Below are 17,830 nucleotides of genomic sequence, written 5' to 3' on the forward strand. Positions count from 1 at the left end.
CGATGGAGACGGTCCAGACCGTGGCCGCAGCGATGGCGACGGTCGTGGCCGCAGCGATGGCGATGGTCGTGGCGGTGGGAATAGCGTGTGCGTGTCTTATGTATATGGGTTATGCATTGGGTTATTGTGCATTGGGTTGTGCCTGGGGATTGTAGTGTAGAGTATGCTTATGCTCTCCGGATCCGTTCCCGTTCCCGTCCCTGTTCCCGGCGGCGATCCGGAGAGCATAATACGGAACACTTCCCAGGCACAACCCATGTAAGTAAAGCACACGCTATCGCCACTGCCACGACTATCGGCATCGCCGCGGCCACGACCATCGCCATCGCTGCGGCCACGGCCGCGACCGTCTCCATCGCTGCGGCAACGAACGCGGCCATCGCCCTCGCCGCGGCCACGGCCATACTCTGCATCAGGGCTCTCCAAACCCCGGCCCGCGACGCGTTCCAATCCGGCCCGCCCGACAACCAAAGCGTCCGGCCCGTGGGAGACAGGCTTCAGGGCAAAGAATATACATAATACTCACTAGGAGAAGAACTGTAACTACATACAAAAAATGTCCCCAACCGTTTATACGTTTATACTAGTGGCGCCGTCGTTGTGTACCAATGGAACTAAAGTTGACAACCGGTTTAGCCTGGCGCGTATTGGTAGGTAGTAATTCAGTTGATGAACATATTTGTTATCTTCATATCACGAAATATATGAAAGATGCAAAATATTACCCCTTGTTTGTGGTATTATCAATTGATTTAAATAAAAGGCATTATGTTTATAACATTGTATTATTTTATTTATTAAAAAAATGTTTTACATATAGAAATATACACTGAAAATTAAATTACGTAATAAAAAAAAAACCGGACAAGTGCGAGTCGGACTCGCCCACCGAGGGTTCCGTACTTTTTAGTATTTGTTGTTATAGCGGCAACAGAAATACATCATCTGTGAAAATTTCAACTGTCTAGCTATCACGGTTCGTGAGATACAGCCTGGTGACAGATGGACGGACGGACAGCGGAGTCTTAGTAATAGGGTCCCGTTTTACCCTTTGGGTACGGAACCCTAAAAAAAACCGGCCAAGTGCGAGTCGGACTCGCAAACAAAGGGTTCCGTACCATTATGTATAAAAACGGTCACCCATCCAAGTACTGACCCCGCCCGACGTTGCTTAACTTCGGTCTAAAATCACGTTTGTTGTATGGGAGCCCCACTTAAATCTTTATTTTATTCTGTTTTTAGTATTTGTTGTTATAGCGGCAACAGAAATACATCATCTGTGAAAATTTCAACTGTCTAGCTATCACAGATCACGAGATACAGCCTGGTGACAGACGGACGGACGGACGGACAGCGGAGTCTTAGTAATAGGGTCCCGTTTTTACCCTTTGGGTACGGAACCCTAAAAATTGACATTATTAAGCGCATTCACAAAGTTTTCAGTATAATACAAATAACTTTAGGCATGCCTACCTATTACACTTTACACACACAGATACACTAGGTACACTTTACACACGGCATTTTACACAGATTTGCAACTTGTATTCATACATTTCTTCACGGTTAATTAATACGCTTTCCAGATGCGTTATGACGCGGTTCCTTCTGAACCCACTAAAGCTGTGAATTTCAGTCAAATATGTATCTTCAAGAGCCGTTGCTCCGCATTTAGCACATTTTCTATGTGCATTGCTGTAATCCATGTAGGTACAGACTTATATACAGAGTCTTTTAAGTGGTAGTACCGCTACGTTGTATTTATTATTTAAAGATTTAATAAATAAAATTTTCGTTATGAACTTTAACCACAGCAGTTGCATGGTATAATAATATACTCCGCCTGGTACTCCATTCCGAGATTCGCGTATGACCTAACTGACACGCGCCTACGTCATCATGCTGTTTACAGGTTCTCAAACTTTGAAATGTGGGAGAATTTTAACCAACGGTGAAAATTATTTTAACGGCATTAATTTTAAGTTATTCATGTAGAAACATAGTAAAATAAAACAAATCTAATGTATTAAATTAAACTTTATTTATCTATACAAGACAAACGTTTGAAAAACTAATTCACAGTTAATCAATAAACGGTGTTCGACACTTTAAGCAATTTTCGTTTTAATTTCTTAGGGGGGCTGCTTGCGTTAACAAGCAAACATAGTACATAAAATTTTATCATTAATAGTAATTATTGTCGATAATTACGTATACATACCATTTTTACATATTGTTTTCAGTCCACAATAGCGAAGCCATTCATTGGCTACGGATTCATTATTCGGAAACGTATAAAATCTGATTATACTGCCCTTTTTACTCCTACTCTTACAGTTCCGAATAGAACAGCCAACCATTTTCGTAACAAAACATTAATTACCAAGCTTACGACGTGAAAAGTTTGGAAAACTCTGCGACTGCTGACACTGAGCGAGAAGGAAATAACAATTAACACGCGTTCGACAAGGATGACGGTCAGGGCATGAAGTTATCTAGATCCGAATTGTCAAATGTCCTCAGCGCTATCCTGTGTTGCCAGTAGTATAAACAGAATTACCCGAAAGTCTGAAATTTCTTTCGTGAATCGGAAGATATTGCTAACGAGTAATTAAAAATGACGTGTTATTGTAAAATTTAAGCTAAAATACATATAAATGAAAATTATAAAATTATAACGAAATATTTTAACTTATTAACCATAGGTATAATGTACCCATGTAACATGTTATGTTGAAATAAAGTGGCAATGTTATTGTGACGTAATCGCGTGTCACTCTGGGAATGGAAGACCATGTTTTATTAGACCATGAGCAGTTGGACAGAGTCATTGACAAATATATTTTTTTATTATGGTGGGATAGACGTACCTTCCCTCCATATATTTTATGAACATTGATAAAGCGCATTCACAAAGACAGTTGGGAGCAAATATTCATTATAAACTTAATCGCGTGTAATTAAGTTTTCATATCTCATGCTCTGAAAGTGGGTCGTTGTTGTTCTAAAAGGTGCGCAGAAAGTGATACGTTTATGCTCTAGCGCAGAAAAGTGGTGTACTCCTCTGCGTCCCCGTCCCACGAACAACTGGTCGGAAACAAAATGGAAAAATAGTGTCTTTATTTCCTCGCCTGGTACAATTGGTAATTGTTTATTAATTTTCACGTTGATCCTTTTTTTTATAAAAATTGATGTAAGTAAATTGTTAAAAACTAATTATTCTTGATTTCTTTCGTTGAATTCTATTTACTCGATTTCATAAGGCGGGTACCAAAAGGAATACACCAAAAATATTTTTTTGAACCTTACACTTGCGTAAATGAGCAAAGGCAGAATCTTATACAGCCACAGTTAAACGTTTGTACGATATTAAATTGGTTTTTAAAGTTATTTAGCACTATATTCATGAAAATCAAATAAAATACAAGATAAAAAAATCCTATATTATGAATTAAAATGTTATTTAATATTAAAAATCCTTTTATTATGTTATTATATTACCTCTGGTACGGCGCACCAAGCTCGCGGTGCGGTCCGGTAGTCTGTTGCGGCTTTTAGAACGAAAAAGTATAAAATTAAAAAGTAAGAGGCAATCCCGCTGATTTTCATACTATAATGAACAAATAATTAAAAAAATTACTGCAGTTTGTTAAAAAATGTGTATTTTCGTAAATATTGCAATCTAAATAATATTCGCTAGGGGTTCTTAATCTTCACACATGTAAAGTCTCCGATTGCAAGTAAGTCCTAAGGAAAAAATCATGGCTGTAGGTCTATTAGGTACTTCAATTATTGATTTTGCAAAATTGTCTTGTCTTGTTTGGTTTCCTCGCATTCGATATGAAAAGTAGAGTGTTTAACTCGGGTGAAAGGCACCATTTCCGTCTCGGACTATTGGCGCTCTCACTGCGTTCGAGCGCCAAACTACCTCGACAGAAATGGGTGCCTTTCAACCCTTGGTTAACAATCTACTATTTACGTTTAAGTCCCCACACGACACCTCCCAGGCACAACATCTATTTTAAACTACAGTATATTTTAAATATTTTTATAATTATTTTGGACATTTTTATTTTTTAAGTATATTCTTAATTATTTTGACTGATTTTTAACAGACTTCAATTTCATAGTTACTGTTTACTCTTTCTCTTTTCTATTTTAAAGAAAATGTATAATTTATATTATATTACTGTTTTATTTTTTAGATTATTATTCTATTCCTTTATTCAACTCCCTAAACTCTAAATCATAATTAGATTCCAAAAAAAGTAAGACAATGTTGCCACTTTTTACTAGCGCGTCTTGTATTTATTTTATACTTGACAAATAAGAAATCCTTATCACAGTTATAAACCCTGGCAGGGTTGAATACATAATAATGTCGGTATTTAACTAAACATAAGACAAACTCTATTTCATTTACGCGAGCGGAGCTGCGGGCCCGTCTAGTTTATTTATAAAAAGGATTTTACTATTTTACAAACAAATTATTGCAGTGGCAACATTTTTTGGAATCTAATTATGATTTAGAGTTTAGTTGAATAGGTCTTAGGTTAGGATTTTACAATGTGAGTATAAAAGTAAAATATAAAAACACAAAACATTCAAAAAAATATATAAACACATTATAAAAAACCTAACCTAGGCTAGCCCTAGGCTAGGGCCCAAGCTGTCGGTGGTCAGGGCCGCAGAGTGAGGAACCGACGTACAGTCAGCAGCAGAAGTAGCTAAGCGGGCCAGGTGTTCAAAATTATCTTGACACGCTCTTATTCTCTTAACAATAGAGTCGCGTCAAGATCATTTTGAGCACCTGGCCCGCTTAGCAACTTCTGCTGCTGACCGTACTATACGCGCCGTGTCCAAAATTACCGCCTTCTGCATCTGACTTATTCTATTAATAATTATTATTGATATTGCGTTGTGACGATCTTATTGTGAATGCATTTTATTTTGACATGTGAAATGTAATGTACATTTTCAATAAGAAATAAATGAAACTAAACTAAACTAAACATCTACTATTTATAATAAATCCATTCAGTCGAAATACCCATGCAATAGCAAAGACAAAAATGAAGATCCACGAAGCTGAAAAGGTAAAAAAATAATAGAAAAACTCTAAAATTATAAAATATTTATTACCTGTTTAAATTAAAACAGAATAAAACTGCCAGTAACTATTTATTGCACGATTGAATATTTTATACTTTTACTGTACAAGTACCTATTTATGAGACAAAAGTTATAGTCTGTTCGAGAAACGGAAAACGGTGAAAAATAGAGATAATACTCCTAAAAATACGTGTGATACCTCATTAGATTCGTAATGATGTCTAGAAAAATCTATTCGAAGCGTGTATTAGCACACAAAAAATTACAAAAGTTATTAACAAAAAAGGGAGAAAAAAGTAGATGTTTCTTATTTCCCAAATATCTCAAAAAGTATTAATACTTAAGAAACTAAAATTAATATTATAAAAGAGGAGGATATTTCCAATCAAACATTTCATACTTCCAGAACTGTATCTCCATTATTTATACTTTTTATTCAACGCTGAACACAGCCCTCTGCGCCTCATTTTCGGGAAACGCGCGCGGCGTGAAAAAGCGGTTACGTAACATTAAATATAATTTTACAGGTATTAAATATTCATTTAAAAATTTAAAAAAATATGGTTTATTTAAAACATGTCAACAAATGTAATACTTGTAGAAATTTATCTTAAAGGTATTTTTTCAACAAGTTAGGCAATTGTTAATGAACAATATTTTCTCGAAATTACTTCTTTCTTGAAAACGAAAAAAAAAATGTATAAATAACTATTGTAAAATTTCCTCGCTTTCTAGAGCCCTTCTCATATACACGATTTTTAAGATCACGTTATAAAAGTTTTGAAAAAAAAAATAGTTTGGTTATAATATTGTTTTATCTTTTACAATTTTACGTTGATTTTTCGTTTTTCGTCAATTTTCTATGTTATTCTGAAACTTATTTTAAGCAAAGTATTAACTTTATTAAAACTTTTATAATGTGATCTTATTAAGCATGTATATGAGAAGGGCTCTAGAAAGCGAGGAAATTTTACAATAGTTATTTATACATTTTTTTTTTCGTTTTCAATAAAGAAGAAATTTCGAGAAAATATTGTTCATTAACAATTGCCTAACTTGTTGAAAAAATAACTTTAAGATAAATTGATACAAGTAGTACATTTGTTAACATGTCTTAAATACACCATATTTTTTTAAAATTTTTCAATCGATATTTAATATCTTTAACATTATATTTACTGTTACGTAATTGTTCTTTCACGCCGCGCGCGTTTCTCGAAAATGAGGCGCCGAGGGCTGTGTTCAGCGTTGAATAAAAAGTATAAATAATGGAGATACAGTTCTGCAAGTGTAGAATGTTTGATTGGAAATATCCTCCTCTTTTACGAGTATAATATTAATTTTGGTTTCTTAAATATTAATACTTTTTGAGATATTTGGGAAATAAGAAACATCAACTTTTTTCTCCCTTTTTTTGTTAATAACTTTTGTATTTTTTTGTGTGGTAATTAATACACGCTTCGAATATATTTTTCTAGACATCATTACGAATCTATTGAGGTATCACGCGTATTTTTAGGAGTATTATCTCTATTTTTCACCGTTTTCCGTTTCTCGAACAGACTATTAGAACCTATCGAAATCATTAATTTCATAGGTCTAGTTTTAGGCCCAACCGCGAACATCGAAACATGAAATTTTGTCTGCCTTTCACTCTTCTCTCACTGCATAATACCAAAGAGAATAGATAGTATAGATAGAGGGGTCCTGTCATAGTAAATTTTGTAGTCACAGTAAATTTACTGCCGTCTATCGACACACGACTAAAACTCAAAATGAAAACGTATAAAACTATCGAAAAAATAAGGAGTTACATATGTCTTTGATAATACTGCCACTGATAGAGAGGCAATAGACAAACGAATCACCGACTTACTCGTAGCTCACGGCAGGGTTGTTGCGAATATCCGCATCCGCGGATGTGAGCCTTAAATATCCGCATCCGCGGATGTGAGCCTTTAAATTTTCCGCATCCGCATCCGCGGATGTCAAAAAATCTGCATCTGCAACATTGCTGGTTCGCGGTAGGCGATCTTATTGCCGTCACCCACGATATCAAAGAAAAAAATAACGTTAATGTTAGTAGAATTGCCGGTCTTTCCCATAATTTTATATAAAATATGAAGGAGTCTATTTGGGTCTTAATAATTTTAATTGTAACTCATTTTCATTATGTGCTTTAAGTCAAATTGATACGCGCTTTATTTTATGAAATTGCTGCAGAGAAAATGTACCACCCGGTGGATCGATTCCGCAAAGTTATTTTTGGGCAGCGGTGAGTGCTAACCACTAACCACCTCCAGGACATTAGTAATTCTAGTCGAGGTAAGTGTAAACTGTCTGGTCGTATCCGTGCCCGCGGACCTTGTCGTCAATCCACGCCCGGAGGTGCCCGACGTCGACGTACGCCGCCGGCGTCTGCTCGTCGCAACCAATGCCCCACGCCACGATCCCGTGCTGGATGTAACGGTCCTGCTCGTACTGGAATAAAATAATTCAATATAGGACATTCTTATACTTACACAAATTTCGGCTTCACGCCGCGATTCGCGCACGAGTGCGGAGCGAGCTTCTGACAAATCGTACATAATTGTAAAGAGATTAGGTCCACCGATGACTCAAGGGCCACTTGCACCAATCACTAACCCAGGGTTAAACCTGGATGGTTACCAGTACAATTTGACACTGGGTTAACGGCGGTTTAGCAAGTGGCGCTAAGAGTGTTAGTAGGTACCTACTTGAGCAGGACATACGAGGGGAGATCTGTCGACTGCACGTGTCGGCGCCGGTCTCGCCACCAGCACACATGAAGGAGCTGTGCAGCTCGGAGGTGTCGTCGAGGCGGTCTCCACCGATGATCAGCTAAGTGTTAGTACCTGAGCAGGACAGACTAGAGGCGCGCCAGAGTCGACCCTGCACGTGTCGGCGCCGGCCTCGCCACCAGCACACATGAACGAACTGTGCAGCTCAAAGATGTCGCCGAGGCGTGTTTTGCGTAACTCCTGTTGGCAGCGAGCTCGGTCTACCACTGGAACCTCCGCCTACCAAAGGTAGAAGAAGAATTATTTTTTGCCAAACATTATACTATTGTAAGGGCGTTTCTCAGAGATGACCTTTGGTGCCTGACTTCGGTGCCAAATTTTTTTTTTAACTTATTTGATATGCGACTTTATTTCCTAAAATCTAGCCTTAATATAAAAAATATTGGCAGTGGAGGCCTCCATTAGAACCTTATAGTTTTTAAGATATTTGAGATTTAAAAAACACCGAAATCATGTGCAGGCACTGAAATCAATTGGCGTCACCGAATTCAATAATGCATACACAAAAATCACATTTCAATTTTATATCTCAACCATATTACATTTTAATCATATTTTTCATCCTTATTTAATTATAAGCGATGTAACAAGGCTAATGATGTCGAAAGCTTACATAAATGTAATAGATATAGACCCAAGATTTTAAAGTAATCTAATTACGGCTTGTAAAACAACATCTCTAGAAGATATCCCACACTATTTGACTGTCCTCATATAATAGGGTGATGGGCGATGTATGGTCCTGGAACGAGTTTCAGACATGTCGACCACAAATTCGCACATTAGTGCCATAAAGGAGAAGGTGTTTGTTTCACACAATCCGACCGCACACGCATCAAAAAGAAACTTATGTTACCTACACCCGATAAACAAGAAACTTTTGATCAATGCTCAAAAAATATATAAAGCAATGTGATGCAATACGGAAAACAAGTATTTTTGAATAACAGAGTTTTAAAGCGTGAACTCCATCAATTTAAAACTATTTGAAGTGGTCGACTAATGCCTGAAGATCGAATTACCCGTTAATTATTTGAGGGTGCTGGAGATCTCCAGCACCCTCAAACACTTGAGCTAATTTGTAACTCCTATACTTATTTAGACATAAAGACATAAGACATTGAGGATTGATAAAACATTTGCTATGTTCAATTTGGGTCTATGTCTAGGTCTAATTGCCTTTGAAGCGATCTCGACATTAGAAGGCCACTTTATTTTTAATCCCTTGTTCTGAACATCCTGTCCCTTGGGTGTGCATAGTACTTACATACACAAGTTATTATAAAAGAAGTGGGATCTAATTGACTGCATTCATTTAACATGCCTGACACGTTTAAAGGTATCGAGGTGTAGGGCCTCAGGTGATACAGAGGACAATTAACATAATTTACTTCATTGGTTTGAAGAGAATATCAAGACAGAGAAAGAAACATTGGGTCTTCAAGTTTCAACACACGTCTGGTTTAAAAAACTACTCATAGTAAACTAGTGATCTTTTGTACCTATTATGACTTAATTTATTTACAAACATAATTTTACGTTTATACTACGTATCTTGCACTTTTTAAGTGTGATAAATTAGTACAACAAACTAGGTTACAAAGCAGGATTTGAATTCAGTGATCACTTTTTTGATATCGGTGGTCAAAAAATCCACCGAATCCAAGGAAATCAACACCAGCGATGTCAAAGTTAATCGCTTTTTAGCAATTACAGAAATAGCATGAGTGATACAGAGGAGATGTAATAATGATGGATTTACGTACTTTCGAGGATTTCTTAATCACTTGCATAACGATAAATGCACTAAAACTTTCGGAGTAAATTGCAAAAGGCAGCAGCGATATGTCATCAAAGATTTAAACGCCTGTGGGTTAGCGGAAACCGATGTCTCTTAGGATAGAGGGAAGTGGAAGGACGAAAAGCAGGAAAGCGGACCCCGTCACAGAACCTACCTACGGGACAAACACTAGGAGGATGAAAGGATGATGATGAGCACGTTAGCATTACTTTATCATTGAGACTTCCAATAATGCTTGATATCCTTACATATACTATAATATTCATTGTAATGTTATATAACATTATTAATAATATGAAAACTCACCCGTTTCATTACAGGTCGGTACGTCCCCTTTCCAAAATCCTTGCCCCACCCACTGGCCAGGCAACGCGTGCCAGCGGCGGCGCGCGCTCCGGCGCCGGCGTTAGGCAGGCACGCCACGCCTACGTTCGGCGCTAGATCCACAGGCGATGTCAGAAAGAGGAGCGCAATGTCATAGAACAGATTGCCTGTAACAGAGATCAGCATGAAACACATTAAGACCATAAGTATTATGTCTCTTTTACGCGATGTCATTACCAAAATACCACGAGGATCAGTAGAAAAATGCGACCGAAGCACGCGAATCTGGCAATCAAGGCAACCACGTACCTTTGTTAAAGTCCTTGTGCACGATCACCTCCTTGACATCGCGGTCCTGGTGTGGATACAGCTCGTTTGTGGTCTGCGTGTCCCATTCGCCAGCACGCACGCGAAACTGGCTGCTGGACACGTGGTGTGCCGCGGTCAGAACCACGCTAGGGTGGATGAGAGAGCCGCTGCCAACGTACACGTTGAGCTTTTCACTGTTCGACTTGTTGTTCAGTGGTTCTATCCTGAGAAAATGTCGGTATAAGTCAACGGTTTTCTAATTAACATTGTGACTGGAGCATCCATGGACGTTGGGCTAATCCGTACGATTAGCTTAGTGCTTAACCTTACCCCCTACTCTCTCATAACTCTTGATCCATAACAAGAGTTACCTACGAGCAATGGAAATTGTTTTTTGCTCCTAACTTTTATGTTGAAACTGGCTATCAGACACATGCTTTTTTAGGGTTCCGTACCCAAAGGGTAAAACGGGACCCTATTACTAAGACTTCGCTGTCCGTCCGTCCGTCCGTCCGTCCGTCTGTCTGTCACCAGGCTGTATCTCACGAACCGTGATAGCTAGACAGTTGAAATTTTCACAGATGATGTCTTTCTGTTGCCGCTGTAACAACAAATACTAAAAACAGAATAAAATAAAGATTTAAGTGGGGCTCCCATACAGCAAACGTGATTTTTGACCAAAGTTAAGCAACGTCGGGCGTGGTCAGTACTTGGATTCGTGACCGTTTTCTTTTTGCATTTTTTTTCGTTTTTTTTTTTGCATTATGGTACGGAACCCTTCGTGCGCGAGTCCGACTCGCACTTGTATATATAACCGCTGTATTTTCAAATGTAGGTATATTTGGCAGACTTCATTAAAATTGTCCTTGAGGAATATCGGGTTTATTAAGGTTATTGGCCCAGCACGAATTAAAGGGAAGACACCTTATGAGCTCCTGGACATTCCTGGTATAACAAGACAGCTTATATTGACCATCTACGTATTTTCGGCACAAAATCTTTTGTACATAACAAGCAAATAATCGAAAATAAGTCAATCGAAAGTGCAAAGCTATTGTTAAAACCCAACAAACAAAATATCCTTATAAAATTAAATCTATAAGGGCTAAACACTCATAGTTGTTTTAAAATAGCATTCATTATGTCAAGGTACCTTTTAACGGCTCATTATAAGAAGATTTGGCTAATATTACCTTTATTCTTATAACTTGGCCATGTACACGTTAATAAATCCAATTAATATGGCTACAATAAGGGTTCAAAATGTTTTGTTCTTATAGAGGCTCATTATAAGAAGATTTGGCTAATATTACCTTTATTCTTATAATTTGGCCATGTACACGTTAATAAATCCAATTAATATGGCTACAATAAGGGTTCAAAATATTTTGTTCTTTTAGAGGCTCATTATAAGAAGATTTGGCTAATATTACTTTTATTCTTATAATTTGGCCATGTACACGTTAATAAATCCAATTAATATGGCTACAATAAGGGTTCAAAATGTTTTGTTCTTATAGAGGCTGGTTACATTGCTTTTTAGCTGTATAATATTCAAAGCAGTGTAAAGGCTTTTAATGTGGCCAATTATTCTTATAAAGGTAATGCACAAGATAACTATGACGCTTTTTGACTCATAGGAGCATGTTATTAGATACCTATCCGACAAAAAAAATATTCAAGAACAATCTGATACCAAATTATCAGCAGTGGTTCCGTAGAGGATCATTTTATGAAACATGAGTATTTTGTTTCTCTTTACGATTTTGACAGAATATGAAAGTTAGTTAAATATAAATATATTAGGGACATTTTACACAGATTAACCTAGCCCCAAACTAAGCATAGCTTATACCCATACCCATAGCTAGCTATGGGTACTAGGCGACGATATAAACATACTTATACATAGAAAACAACCATGACTCAGAAACAAATATCTGTGTTCTTCACACAAATAAATGCCCTTAGCGGGATTCGAACCCGGACCATTGGCTTCGCAGGCAGGGTCACTACCCACTAGGAAAGACCGGTCGTCTTGTTGCAATTGTTGCTAAATTTTTATGTATTCACGACCAATCACAACGTGTAATGGTAAATTTGGATGAGTCGGATGTCTACAATTATAACATTTTTTTTAGTATAAAATGTGTCCAGTTCCATGGCCATCTCATGTTATGTAAATTGAGATCTTTTGATTTTAAAAATTTGACAACATCCGCGAAATACTACCATTGTATAATCTGCAGACATGGAAAATTTATATGAGTACATAGATAGGCATGGGATTTCACTTGTGAGAAAGGAACCCTAACTATATGTAAAATGGCGAATCATAAGCAACACCTGTTGTTATTATAAAGTTTTAACTCTCATAGAGTATTTGTAGACGATGTGCTAATTCCTTTTGCTCTTATAATGGCCTTGCTCAAAACATGACAAAATAATTAACCACATTTTTAGCACAAAACCGCATAAATACAAGGGCGCGTTGATAATACAACACACTGCATATCACATTTTATCATGAAATTGAATTCCCACACAGTTTTCATAGTAAATATGCAAATATTCGGGTAATATAGGTATATACTTATAAAAATTCAATTTCATTTCAGCAAAATGGATGACACTTGTTAATTTATTGTCAAACTGTTACAAAAAAGTAAATCACTAAGAAAAAAGACCTATTGCAGAGTCATAAACACACAGTTATAAATCCCAAAGACTTTTTAAGAGCCTCTGTTTTGCCGTTATGAGTTTCACTCCCTTAAATCTGACGATAACAAAACGTGTAAAAGGGCTTATGCCCTTATTAATGCTTTCAATATGATTCTTATAAGTATATTAGCTTTTTAAGAGCACTTTCTTTGCCATTGTAAGTTTGATTTCCTTGTTGCGTGTCATAATAAAGCACGTACAAGATTAAGAAAGCTCACAATAAAGCAACTACAAGGGGGATATAAGGTAATCGTCCTTATAATTTGTGCCCAAATGCACCCTTATTAGCGATAATATGGCTCATATAAGAATATTATTTTTGGCAATATAAGCCAATACAAGAGGAATTTTTGTTTGTTGGGAATACACCAAATTACTAAACTATTGTTCATAATATCAATATCCAGAGAGGAAAATGAGGACGTTTGTATGAAGAAGCTCTCGTCCCCTTTCCTCTTCACTATACTCACTTGAAGATGGCAACCGTCCAGGGGAACTCGCCAAACTTGGCCTGTCCGTCGTCGGCGGCGCCGGTGATATGGAACCCGAGCCCGTCGGGGTTGCGCCAGCCGCAGCCTTTGCGAATCTGTAATAGAGATGCACCGGATATTCGCTTACTATCCCGTATCCGGCCTATCCGGCCATTATTTTAACATCCGGCCGGATATCGGATATTGACCTACTATCCGGCCGGATACCGGATAGTAACATTGCTTGATTTCGGAGTAAACAAAAATGGAATAAGAAACAGTCATGTTTATAATCGTACTCGTTTATTTTTGTAAAACAATTTAAACGTTCCACATTCCACATTTCGAACCTAGAAATGAGTCCGCGCGAACGTTCACTACGAATAAAAACTTTTTACAAAAAAAGGAAACCGACTTCAAAAAGGATGAAATAAAATATTATCCTTTTTTAAGTCTATGCGTACCAACTGATATGTTTGAAGTCGGTGCCAAGCCAAATTTAGAAGCATAACATGATTTTGGTGCGATTCGATAAGATGTAGGTACCTACGTTAGATTGCCTTACACGACGACAATGAACGTACTTTCTGTAGGTACAGGCGACGTTAAAAATATGTTTACAAAGGAGTAAGGTGCAAAAGTGTAAACATAACATTGACGTCTACTGTACCTAAGAACACACCTCAGAACAAACGATCAAACCTTGGCGCAGTCCGGTACCATGTTTGTCGGCACATTAGTGTAAATCCAATGCATTTTTTTGCCGTCGTATTTTTTAACGAGCATTTCTTACTAATGCTCGAACAGTCTATAGCACGCAAGTGTGGGATTGGGACTGAGTTATTTCCCGTCTCTTATCCAGAGGACTACATTTCACAATATAAAACAATTCAAGGAATTTACCTTCTTGCCAAACTTCACCTAAAGCGGTTCAGTTGTTTAGCCATGAAAAGGCAACAAAGAGGCAGACAGAATTACTTACACATTTATAATAGTTATTAGTGCAGTTCTTATGGGATTTATAGCCATAAAGCTGATTATTTTTGACTGGTATTGTTACTACTTGGCTTGGCACCGACTTCAAACATATCAGTTGGTAACGCATAGACTTAAAAAAGGATAATATTTTATTTCATCCTTTTTGAAGTCGGTTTCCTTTTTTTTTTTTTTAAGTTTTTATTTTTCATTTTTTAGTTTTAACGCATAGTTTTAGCGCGACGCATGAATGAAAAACAAGATCATGTTTACCACTAAATCAGTGTACCTATTACTTTAATAAATATGTAATCAGGAATTTTCACGAGTCCGTCTGGGAAATTATAATTCCTGTCACTACACTAAATCCATCCGCCGCCCCGTCACTGACCCAATCCCTCAACCCCCCGATCACTCAACCTCACAGCGCATCAACCCCTGATCCAGGAACTCCTCGGCCCTGAACCAGCAACCCTTTAACCGCCATTCCCCGACCCCTTAACTCCTAACCCTAACCCCCGATCAGTAGCCTTACCAGCTTACCACGAGTTTGACATTGATATATTCGCTAGCGTGTGTGTAACTTACTTTCTATGCATCTCGCTCGTACTAACATATTATTGCGAGCGAGATGCATAAAAAGTAAGTTACGAAGACGTTAGCGAATATGTCAATGTCAAGCTCGTGGTAAGGCTACAGTTGCACTACATCAAATTGGTGGTTTTCGGAAGCAAATGCTCGAGTTACTTTAGAAAACACCGAAATCCCATTACACGTGCCTTTAAAAATTGAGGAGTTCCCGCAATTCCTCATGGATTCCATCATCAGACCAGAACCAAAAATAATACGGAAACACCTTAGAGGTAACCTCTTCCAAACATAAAAAGAATTACTCAAATCGGATCACAGGTGCCGGAGTAATCACTGAACATACTACATATAAAAAACTTTTTAACAAAAAAAATAACCGCCGAAAAAAACTAAAAGGAAATAAAAAAACCGGCACTAACACGAAACGAGTCGACCAACAAAAACAATAGCACACTGAAAAGAAAAAAATAATTATTTTGTCTTCAATAACGCGAGTGAATACCTATGAACTATGTATATACATACTTCTGAAATCAATCACACAAATCTGCGTATTTATTAGGGCTTCCAAATACCGGACTTCTTTCAATACCGGTATTAATACCGAAACTGTCTTCATAAATACCGGGATCCCGGGATCCCGGTATTGACTATGAATCGCTTAAATTTTTTGAGTTTTATTAAAAAAATGCTCACTGTAACACCAGATATGTATGTCCTTCAATTAGGATATGAAACAATAATCGCCATCTGCAATAATTATCATTTCACTCTCCAGGTTGGCAATCAATTTATCCGCCTTGTTGACTTCACCAGTCACATTTTTAGATCAACCTAATAAACCAGCCAACTATATTCAAATTTGACGCCAAAAATTCGTTTGCCATACTACAATTCCTTGGTCATTTCTTTCTACTTTTTGATATAATTTTAAGAACGAATTATATTAATATCATATCCTGAACATCAGAATTCATCACCAAATATTTATCTAACGCAAAATTCAATTAAATGTGGTCATGATGCCAGTTAAATACGTCTGACGTGTAGTAATCTTCTTGATACAGCAGAATTTAATCATTTTAATGGATATTACACGGTATAATCGGCACATTTTCCTTGTTTTTGAAAATACCGGGATCCCGGTATTGCAGTAAAAAATACCGGTATTAAAAATGCGTTTAAATAGGCGGGATCCCGGTATTGCGGCATCCCGGGATCCCGGTATTGGAAGCCCTAGTATTTATATATTTACAATCTGTTATTTTTGGAGTCGGTGCAGGTGCTTCACTAAGGTGCTCAAGTTTGTTTGAGGCTGGCACCGACTCCAAAAATAACAGATTGTAAATATATAAATACGCAGATTTGTGTGATTGATTTCAGAAGTATGTATATACATAGTTCATAGGTATTCACTTGCGTTATTGAAGACAAAATAATTATTTTTTTCTTTTCAGTGTGCTATTGTTTTTGTTGGTCGACTCGTTTCGTGTTAGTGCCGGTTTTTTTATTTCCTTTTAGTTTTTTTCGGCGGTTATTTTTTTTGTTAAAAAGTTTTTATTTTATAATTTTATGTGGCTATAATTTATACAAATTATTACATGCTTAATTTTTGATTACTTTTAAAATAGCTACCTACCTTGCTTTAGCTATTAACTGTTATATTAATAATCCTACTTTAACTATTATTTTGTTCTGTAATATAAATAAATTACCCCTATTTTCCCACCCTTAGGGTAGGATTTTTTCCAATTTTTTATTATTATTACGACTACTCTGTAAAAGGTTATGCGTGGTCATACGTTACAATCGGTGAGTGAAAAAATCAATCATCCCCTATTTTCCTACCCTTAAGGTTGGATTTTTTTTTCCAAATTTATATGGGACCAACTTCGGGGTATACCCTTTCCAATAAAAAAATAATTATCAAAATCGAACATCTCTGTAAAAAGTTATCGTGGTCATACATAAAAAAAAAAAAAAAAAAATATACGCGTCGACTTGAGAACCTCCTCCGTTTTTTTTTTTCGTCGGTTGAAAATCATCACCATTATCATCAAAACAATCATCATCATCAGGTCTACTTCATCAAATTGGTGGTTTTCGGGAGAAAATGCTCGAGTTGCTTAAGAAAACACCCAAATCACCATGCATGTGCCTTTAAAAATTGAGGAGTTCCCTCAATTCCTCATGGATCTCATCATCAGAACAAAACCAAATTAATATGGGACCAACTTGGAGGTAACTCCTTTCGAACAAAAAAAGAATTACTCAAATCGGACTACGGATGTCGGAGTAATCGGTGAACGTACATAAAAAAAAAAGATAGCCACAACCGAATACAGAACCTCCTCCTTCTATGAAATTGAAGTCGGTTAAAAAGGTCAAAACCTGCATAATGCAATGCACACCTGAAAAACCGAAATGTAGGTATTGTTCCGCCGGCCGGATACCGGATATTCGGCCGATGGTCAGGCCAAATATCCGGTATCCAGTATCCGGCCAAACAACTATCCGTTGCATCTCTAATCTGTAACACATGCAACATCATGCAGCTCAGGAAGATCACACTGGATCACACGAACCTGACCCCTCTCATAGCTGAAATAACATGAAATTTGACATTAAACATTCAAGTGACATTATTATTTTTGAAGTCGGCTTTACATGGACGGCAGCAGATTTCCGATAAGTATATCAAATTA

General features: G+C 37.1%; 1 protein-coding gene across 1 annotated transcript; it reads right to left on the reverse strand.

The window, feature by feature from the left end:
• Nucleotides 1-7,378: 7,378 nt before the first annotated feature.
• On the reverse strand, nucleotides 7,379-14,282 carry LOC134803555 (phenoloxidase-activating factor 2-like). The gene is made up of 6 exons (XM_063776354.1): nucleotides 14,262-14,282; nucleotides 13,560-13,675; nucleotides 10,369-10,592; nucleotides 10,042-10,226; nucleotides 7,989-8,153; nucleotides 7,379-7,593 (listed from the first exon to the last, which is right to left on the reverse strand). The coding sequence occupies exons 1-6, from the start codon at nucleotides 14,280-14,282 to the stop codon at nucleotides 7,429-7,431; spliced, it is 876 nt and encodes a 291-aa protein (XP_063632424.1). The 3' UTR covers nucleotides 7,379-7,428.
• Between the last annotated feature and the right edge of the window lie 3,548 nt (nucleotides 14,283-17,830).

Source organism: Cydia splendana, chromosome 26 (assembly GCF_910591565.1).
Source record: "Cydia splendana chromosome 26, ilCydSple1.2, whole genome shotgun sequence".
NCBI classification, from domain to species: Eukaryota; Metazoa; Arthropoda; class Insecta; order Lepidoptera; family Tortricidae; genus Cydia; species Cydia splendana.